This window comes from Ursus americanus, chromosome 3 (genome assembly GCF_024610735.1).
Source record: "Ursus americanus isolate L20-20 chromosome 3, mUrsAme1.1.p, whole genome shotgun sequence".
Taxonomy (NCBI): domain Eukaryota; kingdom Metazoa; phylum Chordata; class Mammalia; order Carnivora; family Ursidae; genus Ursus; species Ursus americanus.
Genome location: NC_142129.1, coordinates 1975946 through 1991643, shown reverse-complemented (window position 1 = coordinate 1991643; position 15698 = coordinate 1975946). Strand labels below are relative to the sequence as shown.

General features: G+C 39.9%; 1 protein-coding gene across 5 annotated transcripts in view; it reads right to left on the bottom strand.

Moving 5' to 3' along the window:
• Positions 1–15698, bottom strand: part of LMBR1 (limb development membrane protein 1) — a 220603-nt gene that overhangs the window by 164983 nt on the left and 39922 nt on the right. For 4 of the 5 annotated variants that reach the window (XR_015723765.1, XM_045792226.2, XM_045792227.2 and 1 more), the window contains exons 2-4: positions 10592–10664; positions 7834–7873; positions 912–1051 (exon numbers count right to left, since the gene is read on the bottom strand). Coding sequence is in view for 3 of the 5 variants with exons in the window: in XM_045792226.2 (XP_045648182.1) it covers positions 912–1051; positions 7834–7873; positions 10592–10664 (253 nt within the window). In the remaining 2 variants the exon portion in view is untranslated. The remainder of the gene's footprint in view (positions 1–911; positions 1052–7833; positions 7874–10591; positions 10665–15698) is intronic. The other variant, XR_015723766.1, reaches the window with a different exon arrangement.

Here is a 15698-nt window from a genome sequence, read left to right as displayed (position 1 = left end):
AGCGTCTGCCTTCGGCTCAGGGCGTGATCCCGGCGTTACGGGATCGAGTCCCACATCAGGCTCTTCCGCTATGAGCCTGCTTCTTCCTCTCCCACTCCCCCTGCTTGTGTTCCCTCTCTCGCTGGCTGTCTCTCTCTGTCGAATAAATAAATAAAATCTTAAAAAAAAAAAAAAAAAAAAGAAAGAAAAGAAAAATAACTAGAATATATTTACAAAAATCTAATAAAAAGCTGATGTGTTTCACATACAAAGAAATCACAATTCAATAAGAATAAAGGGGGGAAGGACAATGAAACATATAAAAAAGATCTATATATTAGATCTTGTAATATATTTTATAAATTAAAATTAAAAGATCATACCTCACTAAAAATTTCTAGAAAATGGCATAGTCAAGATTGGAATGCAGGTCTATTTGGCCTCCAAGCATTATACCATGTTGCCCACAGTAAGTAAGTCACTTTTTTAACCACATTAATTTTAAAGTTTGTACTTGACAAAAGAGCTTTTCCCCTTCAATTAGACATTCTTAAATGACAAAAGTAACTAACAGAAAATAAATGAAGTAGAAAACTATGGCTACTATTTTTAGGACTTAAATGAAGGTTGAGTTCTTTTGACATATCCAGATAAACCAAAATTCTCTTACTAAATATTCAAATGAGAACTTATATATCAAAATCATTGTTAAGTATAAAGACTGCTTCTTCATTAAGTAAAACAGAAAAGCCTTTCACAACTAAGAATAGGAATAGTAAGTAAAATCTGGTTTTCTGATTTTATGACGGACTCATGGTTTATTGGAGGAAGATGCAAATTATGAAGGAAATTAAGAAAAGGCAAATCTAAAAATACAGTGCAGTAAAAAAAGAAAACATTCATTGTGATTATATTAAGCAATATATACTAACCATGAATCAGGGAGCCATTTAGCCACTGAATATAGTAGTTTTGAGGAAAAGAAAGCAGGATTTCATTGCTGATTATTGAAAAGGGTAAAAGCAAAACAGCCCCAGCGGAAACTGCCAGAGTGAACGTGCTCAAAAACAACCTGGAAGAGAAGAGATCATTGTCATCAGCAATTGGAAAAGGCAAGAAATACAGTAGAAATTCAAAAAGGATAAAAAGTCTTAAATCTTTTAAACCAAAAAAGTTACATAAGATTTTTATTAAATATGTGTAGTTGGGACTCAAATGATATATGTATGATACTAGAAGTTCAATTAGGTGTACTCTAAAACTCCTCACTCTGTGATAAAGGTCATTAACTCGAACAAGCAGGCGCTAGAAGAATCACATATAGAAGACAGAGTACTTTGCACATTTTACAAAGAATAAGCCATAGTCTCTTTCCTCTTTTAAATTTGATTATTTCATAATTGCATTTAATTAACAACTTTGGCAAATACATCCTAACAGCAATGCAAAAACTGATTCAGATAAAAAAAAAAACTTGTGAAAACAGTATAAAAAACAAATCAATTCAAATTGGTTATTTCAAGAGAAAAAAACAACAAAGCCAGCTACCTCTTAAAACGGGTAAAGCAAAATAAATTATACTAGGAAACAGCAGGGAAATATTAAACAATATTCTACTATTAAACAGTACTTAAAACACTATTTTGTCATTTTTAAAAATCAGATATTGCTAATAAATACTAATACAGAAAGATGTCTAAAATAAACTAAGTAAAAAAGAAAAAAACTGAAAAAGGATGGACAATAAAAAGAAAACATGCTTCCCCGCCCCCTCAAAAAAATGCATTTATACACACAGGAAAATAGAGGTTCAAAAAAAAAGCCCAGCATAATATAAAACAATCCCACAGGAGAGTGAGATTCTAAGGTGTTTTCATTTTCTCAGTTACACATGTCCTAAATGTTTAAAATTTTGTATCTAATTTTTTAAAAAAAGACTAAAAAGGCAAAGGAAAAGAAAGCCTCACCAACATTAGAGATGGAACCTTAATAGCCATCCCATTAAAGTCAACATAGGAAGAACATGAAAACAAATGTAAGAAGGTGTAAGAAAAAAAAAGACATACTAAATGCTTGAAATACACATCCGCTAGAGTAACTTTGAGACCGATGCCATCTTGTGGCAACCAACAGAAGTGTTTTCCTACTTAAAAGCCAAAGCAACCATGAAACCTCTGTCCAGTAAATCATTGATAAGGTTTAAATGCAGACCATATTATACATACCAAAAACACAACTCAAATCAGACACAGAAAAAGGCTTAGAAGCTGTTTTGCTGAGTGGGCATGTTTCCTGGGAAAAGCACTGGGAAAATGTCCACCCAGGTCCACTGCCAACTCTGGCAACTACAGCCAGGGGCCTGAAGCATGGTTCTCTGGTTTTGTCCTTGCAAGTCAAGTGAGGAAGTTATCCCAATCACTACCATTTCTTCCTTCCAATGCTAAAAGTAGGATCAAACCCACAAGCTTGCCATTCCAGGTCCTGCACAGCTATTCTAGTACGTGCGCTAGGCTCCTCTCACCATGACAGACTCCCGCATACAGTGCGATGTACCCAGCCTTCTCGTACACCAAACCTCAATGCGTTTCATGGCTCCGCGCTCCGGGGCACAGTCAGCTCTGTCCCTAAGGTCCCCTTTATGTCATTTGCCCTGTGAAGCACCCTGAGCACGACTCTCCACACTCCTCTCAGTAGTCAAGCCCTCTCCTCTCAGCTCACACGTGACTGACCACATAAACAGCAAGAATGCCAACCACAGTTTCCAAATCAAAAACTGGGACCTGTAATCTGACAAAAACCTAAGCTTATAAGGGCAAATAGGTAAAGTATTTGAAATCATGAACGATCCAGAAAAGCCTGAATGTTTGGTCACCATAACTATAATGCCAACTCTCAACAAAACACTTCCAGAATCCACTGCATTTCAGGTACTGTGACTGGGCTCTGGATATACAGACAAGATGCTGCCACTCTCTCACACTGCCCGTGAGCACCCACTACTCAGAAAAGGCCAATGCAATGCAGGTCAATGCTGGCAAGGGGTCCCTAAGGTAAGGCCCTGAGTCAAGTCGAAAAAGGGCAGCAGTGGTCATAGCTTACAGACATACTGAAGTGCCCCTCAGATTAAAGTCACGTTTCACAAATGTTGTCTTCTGAAATGGAGCAGACTCTGAGGACAGAAGCCACAAGACTTCCTGGGGGTGGGAGCAGAGAAGGCTCAAGGCCTACTCTGAGTTTTTAGCCTGAGAATGGGAATGGTGGAGCTGGTATTGCCTGTGATGGAGAAGGCCGCAGCTGGAGAACACTGGCAGGGAATTAGGGAACTCCACTTTGGCCCAGCCTTGTGTCATGTCCACGAGGCGGGAGCATCGCAGAAGCAATGCCTCACACTTTTCTTTGCAGGCTACCAGGTGGCCTAGAACTTCTGTCCACCCCATTGCTGGTCACATTCTGACTGACCACTGGTCAGGATGGTGTCTGCCAGGGCTCTTTAACATCACTCTTTTCCCTTCTAATTAATAAGTATTTTGCGGGAAGCTAAGTTTGAAACTAGGAAAAATACCCTGTTCCTTCTCAAAAAGTTTATTCATTTACTGATTCCTATCAGTATGGACTCAAGATTTTTCTATTTTATTCTGTGTATGATCCATTACAATCATTCTCCAGACACTGAGATTGTCCCTGATTGTTGTGAAAGCCCTTGAAGGCTTCTGAGTCTTTTTGACATGCACCCCATCGCTCTTGGAGCACTTGCTTGCATTCTGGCAGTACCACATGTATAAAATGAGCCTGGAACTTCCCCTCCCTTATCCCTGCAGTCAGCTTCTCCCCCAATGAAACCTGGTTCCTATTAGTGGAAAATTGTATTTAGAAGCACAGATCTGGTGTTAAATATACTCATTGCTACTGGGGTGTCATGCACCCAGTGGACAGGCAAGGAACGCAAGTATACACTATGCGTACATGTACATATGCACACTTACATGCACCCACCTTTACATCTAGATCTGGTGCAATAACTTTATATTGAAAACCATGAGTCCACACTGATAGTCCACTTGCAAGTCCAATTGCAATGCAACAACCCTGTTCATTTTCATTTTTCTCCCTTTCCCCTAACCGCAAATGGCTCCCATCACCTTTAATGGACCAATCCCCTGGAAATGATCTGACACTCCCACCCCGTGCAGAGGCATCTTCCTGCTCAGGTGACTCCCCATTCTGGACTTCCCTACCCCCTCCCCAATCTCTGATACCTATGCCAGGCCATCCCTCTGGGAACACACTCCTCAGCCTACTTGGGCTCTGTCATCCTGCATGGATGCCCTCCCCAACCTCTGACTCCCTGTAACAGAGCATCCCTGAACACATATGGGTACCCCTCATGATCTCCTCAAGCTGACACTCCATGTCAGGATTTCCCACTGCAGGGAAAATTCTCTCCCTCCTCTCAGACCCTGAGAGCCCATACCAGATCACCCCCGGGGCTCTGATACCTTATGCTAGGCCTACCTCCTGCAATGGGAAACCCTCCCCTCACCTGCAAAGGCTCAAAAAGTTTCATCAGTTAGGCATTCTATTTTTATATCAATAACTTAAATCCAAATCAAATCAACTAACTAGCCAAAAGTAGCTCTCAGAAAATGTAGTTTTTGGTTGCAAAGTTAATTTGGGGGCACAAGTAGATACAAACAGAGAACAGAACAAAGGAGCAAAGGAGAAAGCAAACGTGGGTCTAACGGGAGGTGAGAAAAGGCCAAAAAATATGCTTCCCATTTGACATGGGTGCTGAGCCAGTTGTGGAGATCCCTGGTTCAAGTGGCCAGGTAGTGTTGCCAATCACTACACTTAAGAACTTGTCTGAGCTCTTTCCCTTTTTTCTCCTTATTCAGCAGACCTATCCTTCCACTTCCTCCTCTTCGGTGGAGGAGGGAAGACAAGGAAAGATGGTGGAGAGAAGGGAGGCAACCCTGAATTCCCACGTACTGTGCACCAGCACCAACACTGGATTATTTTGCAGATGTGATTTAATCCACACAACAGCACGACAGAGTAAGTGGCAGCTCTCCTTCACAAACAGAGAAAATAAATCTTTGTTTCTCAATCTCTTCTGACCTCAAGTTAATCTTGAGTTCGGAATTTGAACCCAGATCTGCATTCCTCTTCCCTTCTCACTCATTCTATCACACAAGGGGGGGAAAAGGCAGTGAAAGCTAAAGGGTGATCACTGGGCAAAGGGGGGAGGGAAGAGACTAACCCTGATTCTCTCAGGTGCCCTCCCCCCTGCTCCCTCTCCGGTCTTTAAGTGCACACCCACCTGCCCACAGGAAGGGGATGTCAGCTCCAGTCACCTGATGCAGGAACCACCTGCCAGGAGAACCCAAAGCCCTCAGACCCGCCGTAAGAGTAATGGCAGCAGAACTGGTGAAAGCAGAAGGGGAGGTCAGGGCTCCTATGCCTCCTCACAAGGAAACGAGGCACAGCCACTGTTTCATAGAATACACCACAGGGTAAAGCCTAAGTGATGTGTTCTGGTCTGTTGGTAAATGACTGATCCACAAATGCACGTACATAGATTTACCACCAAAAGTGGGGCACAGACTAAACAGACAGGAGAATGGCACACATCTCACAGGTACTTACTTCATCCCTAGAGGATTTCACTGGGAAAGAATTATATCTGCCCTTTACTTCAGTGTGTGAAGCTTTTTGAGGTAAGTGAATTATTTAGACAGAGAATTTATACAGTAATTTAGACAGAGAAAAACAATAAATCACTTAAGAATTTTCACAAATGTCATGGTGTTAGGAATAAAACTACAACCCCTAATCCTATAAATTTAAATCAAGTAATGGGCCTAAATTTTAAACCCACAGACCAAGAATTCCCAGTATAAAGTTACAGATGTTTTCCCTAGGCCATTTAAAATAATTTGTTACCAAATCTAGTAAAACAAGGTCCATTTATATTCACTGTTCAGCCATGAATCGAATCAGCCCTTTTAAAGTCACTTCTCGGCTGAAAGTATTTTTTTATTGAAGTGAAATTCACATAACATAAAATTAACCATTTTAAAGTGAACAATTTAGTGGTATTTAGTGTAGTCACAGTGTTGCACAAACACCACCACTTTCTAGTTCCAGAACATTTCGTTACCCCAAAATAAAACCTTGTATTCATTAAGCAGTTGCTCCCCATTCTGCCCTCCCCTCAGTCCCTGGTAACCATCAATATGACATTGATGGACTTACCTATCTGGATATTTCTCATAAATGGAATCATACACTATGTGACCTTTCGTGTCTGGTTTCTTTCACTTAGCATGATGTTTTCGAGGTTCCTACATGTTGTAGGACGTGTTAGTACCTTATTCCTTTTTATGGCTGAGGAATATCCCAGAGTACATGAGAGTATCCATGTATGTCTGCATAAGTACAGGCAGCCTTTCTCCCTTTCCCTCACTTCCTCTCCACCCCAGGCAAAAGATGAACAATCTGACACTAATCGTGAAGAAACAAATCCTGTAATCTTCAGAAGTATCAAGGTTAGGGAAGTCAAGAAACTACTGAAGAAGGGTTTCAGTCTGAAGGCAACTAAAGGTACATAACAAATACAGGCATGTGTGATTCTGAACGGGGTCCTTCTGCAACAAAGGACATGAATGGGACAACTGGGACAATCTGAATGGGGCATGAGTGGTACAGCATCAATTTCATTATTTTGACAGTTGTATGGCAAATACACAGGAGAACATACTGTCTATAGGCATTATATACAAAAGTACCCTGAGGAAATGGAGAACCAAGTCAGCAACTTCTCAAACAGTTCTGGGGCAAAAGGCTCTTTTTTGTTATATTTCTAACTTTTCTATAAATTCAGGACTATGCCAAAAAATTTTCAAGTATCAATCAAAAAGAATCCTGGAATAAAAACCTCTCCAATGTAGTTGTATCTGTGTGGTTTCAAATTTTAGTCAAGCAAAATCTCACAGAAAGAAACTCACTGCTTCCCATCCAGTTTGATACCTCAAAAAAAATTAAAGAGTACATCAATCATATATCATCAGCATATACAAGCAGAAAGAGAGCTACAGGGAACCTAAAGAACCATCTGAGTCCATCTCCCTGCTGCAAGCAGGGAGATGTTCAATCACCTAGAACAGATGTCTATTCCCTATTCCAAGACTGTCCCAGTCTTCTCAGCAGACCATTAAACAGCCAAGAGTTTTCTTTCTTATGGCCCAGCAACTTTCCCAACCATAAGCCCACCTCCTGGTTAAAACCTCTGAAGGTAAAATTGTCAGCTCCTCAAACAAGCAAATTTTAACAGGAGATGGTCAATCCTCATTTTTCCATGTACAGCTGATCCTTGAACAATATGGCTTAGAAATGCACAGGGCCACTTATAAGTGAATTTTTTTTAATAAATATAGTACAGTACTGCAAATGTATTTTTCTCCCTTATAATTTTCTTAACAGTGTTTTCTCTAGCTACTTTATTGTAAGAATACAGTATATAATACACATAACATATAAAATATGTATTAATCAACTGTTTATGTTATCAGTAAGACTTCCAGTCAATAATAGGCTATTAGTAGTTAAGTTCTGGTTAAGTCAAAAATTATACACAATTTCAAAATGTGCAGGGCCAGCGTTCCTAACCCCCATGCTGTTCAAGAGTCAACTTTATATTTGTTTATACGTGTTCATAAAGATAGGGTTAATATCAATAAAAGCATTGTAATATTCAGGTGAATTTTTTCCACATTTATGCCCAAAGGTGCAAATCAAATTTGAAGAATTTATGACATCAAAATTAGAAACAGAACAAATGAATTTTAAAATACATACGAAATCCTGTTGACTATGGCGTCTTCGTCTTCTTGTTCATCTGTAAAAATGGTTAAGGCATTAATTTTTTTAATCTTCAATAAAATGTTTCATTAATTTATTAGAAAATATAAACAAAAACAGAAATTTAAAGAAGTAATTATTGAAAAGAACTGATTTTCAAAAAGCACTGTATTTATTTCAACATGGATCCAAATTTAAATCTCATTACATAGGATAGAATTACATAGGATAGAATGTAGTTAGAGTGTTGATTAACCAAAATCCTGATTAACAAAAAACTATTACATGTAAATTGAAATTTTCAAATATTCCAACTATTTTCCAAATACTATTGCTCAAGAAAATAAAACTTAGTAGAACCTTAGGACCACTGTCATACAATATAAATGAAATCATAATTGCTAATGAATAAAATTTTTTAGTTGATAATATCCAACAAAAATCTTTACTATAAAATTAGAAGTCATAATCTTAAAACTCATATACTTTTCTAAAATTTGAGTTTGTCATTATTAATGGTAATAAGGAAGATTCTCTTGGACCAGTCTAAACCATTTAGATACCACTGCCTCAATACTTCATAATTATTGTTCAAGTTACAGACAGAAAAGTACTAAGTTTTGTATCTTTTACAAGTAGCAGATGCCCTCTGCTCCTACACTCACTCACCTCCCTCTTCCTCTCTCTCATGGCTGCTAGCCTTCTCTTTGTCCTCTCACATAAATTTCCAGCTAAAGAAAGTATGATCCAATTACAAGAATATTGCACAACAGCCCCTGGCCCCCCCTTCTTCTCAATACCTAACTGGGGTTGTTCTCAAAGGCTTTCTTTCTAGGTCTCTGTAATTATGAGTGTCCACCTGTTTCCGTGTCAATGGTGCATTTGAGCCATTCTCTTACTCCAATCTCCATTCTTAATTATGGGCTGCCCAAAATAGCTTTACAACCAAAAGGACCATAAAATAACAGTCACAATGAATTTTTATACTGTTGTGCACACCCCCAATTAACCATCAACTACTGAATAATATTTTAATAGCTTCATATAAATTTTAGTTCTTCTCCCTACATTCTACTAAGTCCAGGGTATTCATCACCCCTCCCTACCATTACTTTAAAAATCATCTAATATGGGTGCCCCGGTGGCTCAGTCAGTTGGATATCCAGCTCTTGATTTCCACTGGGGTCATGGTCTCAGGGTCACGGATCAGGCCCTGCATCAGGCTCCATGCTCATCAGAGGGCTCAGGGGAGTCTGCTTGGGACTCTCTCTCCCCCTCTGTCTCTGCCCCCCACCCTTGCTCACACTCTCAAAATAAATAAATATTTAAAAATCGTCCAAATCATCTAATAAAACCTCAATTTACCTGCTCGTCATCCCCTAATTTCCCCTAAAATGATGCATTTATAGTCATTAATTCTCTCTCCCCCCTTCTTCGATGTCCATAATCATTAAAACCTGATGCCAAAACATCTTTAAAAATAGCTAAGATACTGTGTTGAATTTGCAGGTCTTCAAATTTTTGAGAGATTATAGATTCTAAGAAGTATTTTAGTGTAATCATAGAGTCAAACACTAGAGCAAGCATTATTTCCTAATTGCTTTCAAAAGTCTAACAAGTTTAATATTATAACATAAAGAGCTCCTATTATATGGAATCCTTAAGTATTCATATGGTACCCACTATTAGCCCAGCATCATAGGTAGAAAATCCTGTGATTTCTAGAAAATAGCTCAGATTTAACAGAAGGTAGTAAGGCAACTATTCAGGTCCTTACAAAACCCTGGCACAAAAATCTGTGAATTAATTAGCACAAAGTTCATTTTTAAAAAAAGAATAGGGGATGGAACCCCTGGGTGGCTCAGTCAGTTAAGCATCTGCCATCAGCTCAGGTCATGATCCCAGGGTCCTGGGATCGAATCCTGCATCGGGCTCCCTGCTCAGTGGGGAGCCTGCCTCTCCCTCTGCCTGCCGCTTCCCCCACTTGTACTCTCTACAAATAAATAAATAAAATCTTAAAAAAAAAAAAAAAAGAATAGGGGTGCCTGGGTGGCTCAGTCAGTTAAGCATCTGACTTCGGCTCAGTTCATGATCTATGGGTCCTGGGATCAAGCCCCGCACCAGGCTCCCTGCTCAGCAGGGAGTCTGTTTGTTCCCCTCCCTCTCCCTCTGCCCCTCCCCTGCTTGTGCACATGCTCACTCTCTCTCTCAAAAAATAAATAAAATCTTTAAAAATAATAATAATAAAAATTTATTAAAACAAATATTTAGTGGTCCCTCTGGTAGACAGGATATATATGAAATAATTGAAAGAATAATACATAATTAAATCTTAAATTGATACTAAATGGTATCATGGAGACTCTAAATTCTACACCAATTTAGAGAAAGAAAATATAGTCTACTAGTCAGAGAAAAGGTGGGAGTATGCATGTTCAAACTCAGAGCCAGTCACAAGAACCTATATATCCTTATAAACTGTAGAACTTCCCAGATACTGAGCAGCCCCACACTATTCTTGGTTGGACATAAGAATGGTGGTAAACAAGGGCCCAGGTCTAAGAGAATGATGACCCTGCAAGCAGTCAGATTCCCTGGAGGTTACTGCTTACTTTTAGTACCAGGCTATTGTGCCCTTCCATCATGGCCATACTGAATATATATCCTACCATAGTGACAGGCACAGTATATAGCCCATACACCACAGACCAGCTGGCATGATGATCTAAGTTTTAATTACAATGTTTCTACTTGCCTGATTTTCTCTTGTATCTTGTGATGATGAAATAGGAAACAATGTAGAGAACGGCAAAAAGAAGGAAACATATCTGAAAAAAAAAATTAACAGTTCATTTACATTTGTTGCATATTTTTTTTTAAATTATAGAAGATACATCTTTGGTATTTATACATAAGAAGGATTCAGTATATTAAAAAGTAAAATTTTTTAGATATTTTGCTAATATAAAGTTTTGATAAAATATTAACTTATATGAACTAAGTCAAATAGCCAGTTTTTAATATCATTACAGGAAAAAAAAAGAGCCCAATGAAGATCATTCTTTTCATAACTTAACTGAATTGTTTTCAAAATCATATGAAAGTGTAAAGAGCCAGGCCAACACCAACAATTCTGAAAACCAAAGTCAACAAGATGCTACTATCCCTTCCAAATATCAAACACACTATAAAGCTTCAATAACATTTAAAGAGTGTGATGACACCAAAACTTGACAGATAAATGAAACATGCTATTATACAAAAATTTATATAATTTGGTTCTACACACAGGAGGCATCACAAATCAATATGTGTGGGCAAGGGGGAATAATCATTTAATAAATATACCACACATCAAAATAAACAGCAGTTGAATGAGAAACTTTTTAAATATTAAATTCAAATTAAATTCCATTTAATTTTATGGGGATGATAGGTAAAAGAGAATGGGTCAAGGAACAGGAGATCTCATTATAGTCAAAGACCAAGTGTGCAAAAGAAAGCCTTAGTAGAACTATGGATCAGGGTAAAAATAGTTTGAAGACTCTCAAATGAAATAATTCCAAGTGATCATAGTCTAGGGAGCACACTTATGCATGGATTTCTGAAGAAGGGTTGTTGGCCACATGACTGAAAATGACCTTAGATCTAGGTGTGAACAGCCACTGTACAATGTCATCTAGGAAATGACAAGCTGAGAACGGAGAGTAAGACCATCAGCCTCATAAGTCACAATTCTTCCAAATACAAGTGAAGTGGAAAACTGACAACAGACAATAATGACAGTGACCAAAGAGGAGCCAAAAGTCAAAAGCATCAAACTGGCCTGCAGCTGGGAGCCCATTAAGAACTCCAGAGGGGTTCCGGTTCCAATATGGCAGAGGAGCAGGAGACCTAAAGTTCGTCTGGTCCCAGGAATTTAGCTAGAGAGCTACCAAACCATTCCGAATACCTATGAATGCAACTGGAGAACGAAGAAAAAAGTAGCAGAAACTCTATGAACAGGAAAGCGACCACTTTCTGCAAGGAGGAGAAAAGATGGCAGATGAGTAGGGGACCCCTTTCTCAGCTGGTCCCCTGAGTCAAGCTGGATATCTACCAGACCACCCTGAAAAGCCATGGAATCAGCCTGAGATGCAGGAAGATGCATCTGGATCTCTACAAATGAACATCTCCAGCACTGAATATGCGGTACAAAGTGGGGAGCCATGAATCCATGCACAGATATCGGAAGATAAACGGAAGGGGGAGGGAGCCCACGCACTCGGGCACCGGGAAGCAGTAGCCACTTGCACTGGGGAGCGGGGCAGACTCGCAGACCGGCACCCCCAAGAGAGCAGACTGAGACCATGGCCCGGGAACGTGCATGACCAGACTGAAAACGGGAGCTCCAGAGCGCGCGCGGGAACCACACTGAAACAGGGAGCTCGGGAGCGCGCGCAGGAACTGGAGGCAGCTGGCGGTGTTAGAAGCACAACAGACAGAGACATGCCAGCCGTGGAAGTGAGGGCTGGGAGAGCGGCTGTGGGGCGCACAACCCAGGATGCTGCAGGGTTTTTACCAGCACCGACAGAAACAGAGTTAAAGTGGCCAGGGGAGCTCAGTGGAGAGCGGACTGTGATCTCTCTGTTCTGAGACAGAGGCTAGGATACGGCCACTGCTGCTCTGACTCTCAGAAGAGGCACGGCAAACCGCCAGGGAAAGCCGCCAGAGAACAAAAGCCCAGAAATACCAGCTAACATTGTGTCCATCCCCATCCCCCCTCGCAGGGGACAGGGCGACTCTACCCAAACAGGGTTGCCTGAGTATCAGCGCGGCAGGCCCCTCCCCCAGAAGGTAGGCTGAAAAATCAAGAAGCCCACATCCCTAAGGTCCCTATAAAACAAGTGCACACTGCCTGGGTCCTGGTCAATAATTTGGGCTCTGGGCATCCCTGTAACCTCTCCTCATCAGAATGACAAGGAAGAGAAATCCCCCCCAGCAAAGAAAAGATAATGAGTCTGTGGCCTCTGCCACAGAACTGATGGATATGGATATAACCAAATTGTCAGAAATGGAGTTCAGAGTAACAGTGGTCAAGATGATGTGTAGGATTGAAAAAATACATTAATGAAAATATTAACGAGAATATAGAATCTCTAAGGGCGGAAATGAGAGCGAATCCGGCAGACATTAAAAATGCCATGAATCAAATGCAGCCTAAACTAGACACTCTGACGGCCAGGGTAAATGAGGCAGAAGAATGCATTAGTGAATTGGAGAATGGGATGGTAGAAGAGAAAGTTAAAACAGAAACTTGGCTCAAAAAAATCCAATCTCAAGAATGTAGATTACAGGAGATTACTGACTCGATGAAACATTCCAATGTCAGAATTATTGGCATCCCCGAGGGGGTGGAGAAAGAGAGAGGTCTAGAAGAGATATTTGAACAAATTGTAGCTGAGAACTTCCCTAATCTGGCAAAGGAAACAAGCATTCGTGTCCAAGAGGCAGAGAGGACCCCTCCCAAGGTCAATCACATCAAACTTACACCGCATCACGTCATAGAGCAATTCGCAAATATTAGATCCAAGGATACAGTATTGAAAGCAGCCAGGGGGAAGAAAATCCTTACGTACAGAGGGAAAAATATCAGAATAATGTCAGACCTGTCTACAGAGACCTGGCAGGCCAGGAAGGGTTGGCAGGGTATTTTCAAAGCTCTATCTGAGAAGAACACGCAGCCAAGGATCCTTTATCCAGCAAAGCTGTCATTCAGAATTGATGGAGAGATAAAGACCTTCCAGGATCGGCAGAAACTGAAGGAATTTGTAACCACCAAACCAGCCCTACGTGAGATATTAAGGAGGGGTTCTATAAAAATAAAAAGGCCCCAAGAGTGATACAGAACAGAAATTTACCATCTACAGAAACAAAGACTTCACAGGCAACATGACATCATTAAAATCATATCTCTCAATAATCACTCTCAATGTGAATGGCCTAAATGCTCCCATAAAACACCACAGAGTTGCAGACTGGATAAAAAGATATGACCCACCCATTTGCCATCCACAAGAGACTCATTTTGAACCTAAAGATACACCCAGACTGAAAGTGAAGGGATGGAAAATCATTTTTCATGCCCATGGACCTCAAAAGAAAACCAGGGTATCAATTCTCATATCAGACAGATTGGATTGTAAACTAAAGACTGTTGTTAGAGATACAGAAGGACACTGTATTATTCTTAAAGGATGTATCCAACAAGTGGATATGACAATTGTAAATATCTATGCCCCCAAACAGGGGAGCAGCTAGATACACAAGCCAACTCTTAACCAGAATAAAGAGACATATAGATAAAAATACGTTAATAGTAGGGGACCTCAACACTCCACTATCAGCAATAGACAGAGCACTGGTGCAGAAAACCAACATAGAAACAAGACCTTTGAATGCCATACTCGATGAGTATATACAGATGTATACAGAACACTACACCCCAGAACACCAGAATACTCATTCTTTTCGAATGCACATGGAACTTTCTCCAGAATAGACCATATACTGGGTCACAAAACAGGTCTCAACTGATAACAAAAGACTGAGATTATTCCCTGCATATTCTCAGAACACAACACTTTGAAACTGGAACTCAATCACAAGGAAAAATTTGGAAGACACTCAAACACTTGGAAACTAAGAACCATTCCGCTCAAGAACAATTGGGTAAACCAGGAAATTAAAAATCAGTTTAAACAATTTTTGGAGACCAATGAGAATGAAAACACATCGGTCCAAAACGTACGGGACACTGCAAAGGCAGTCCTAAGGGGAAAATATGTAGCCCAAGTCTCACTCAAAAGAACAGAAAAACCTAAAAGGCAGTTTTTATATTCTCAAGAAACTAGAGCTGGAACAGAAGAACAGGCCCAACCCACGCACGAGAAGGCAGATGATCAAGATTAGAGATCAATGATTTAGAAACCAGGAGCACAGTAGAGCAGATCAACAGAAATAGAAGCTGGTTCTTTGAAAGAATAAATAAGATCGATAAGCCACTGGCCAGACTTATTCAAAAGAGTAGAGAAAGGACCCAAATTAATAAAATTATGAATGAAAAAGGAGAGGTCACAACCAACACCAATGAAATAGGAAGGATCATTAGGAACTTTTATCAACAGCTTTATGCCAATAAATTAAACAACCTGGAAGAGATGGATGCCTTCCTGGAAACCTATAAACTACCAAGACTGAAACAGGAAGAAACTGATTATTTAAACAGACCAATTAATTATGAAGAGATTGAAGCAGTGATCAAAAACCTCTCCAAAAACAAGAGTCCAGAGCCTGACGGATTCCCCGGGGAATTCTACGAAACATTCAAAGAAGAAATAATACCTATTCTCCTGAAGCTGTTTCAAAAAATAGAAACAGAAGGAAAATTATCAAACTCATTCTATGAGGCCAGTATTACCTTGATCTCCAAACCAGGCAAAGACCCCATCAAAAAGGAGAATTACAGACCGATTTCCCTGATGAATATGAATGCCAAAATTCTCAACAAGATCCTAGCCAATAGGATCCAACAGTACATTAAAAGGATTATCCATCATGACCAAGTGGGATTCATCCCTGGGATGCAAGGGTGGTTCAACAGTCGCAAATCGATCAGTGTGATAGATCATATCAACAAGAAAAGAGTCAAGAACCATACGATCCTCTCGATTGATGCAGAAAAAGCATTTGACAAAATACAGCATCCTTTCCTGATTAAAACCCTTCAGAGTGTAGGGATAGAGGGCACATTCCTCAATCTCATAAAAACCATCTATGAAAAGCCTACAGCAAATATCATTCTCAATGGGGAAAAGCTGAAA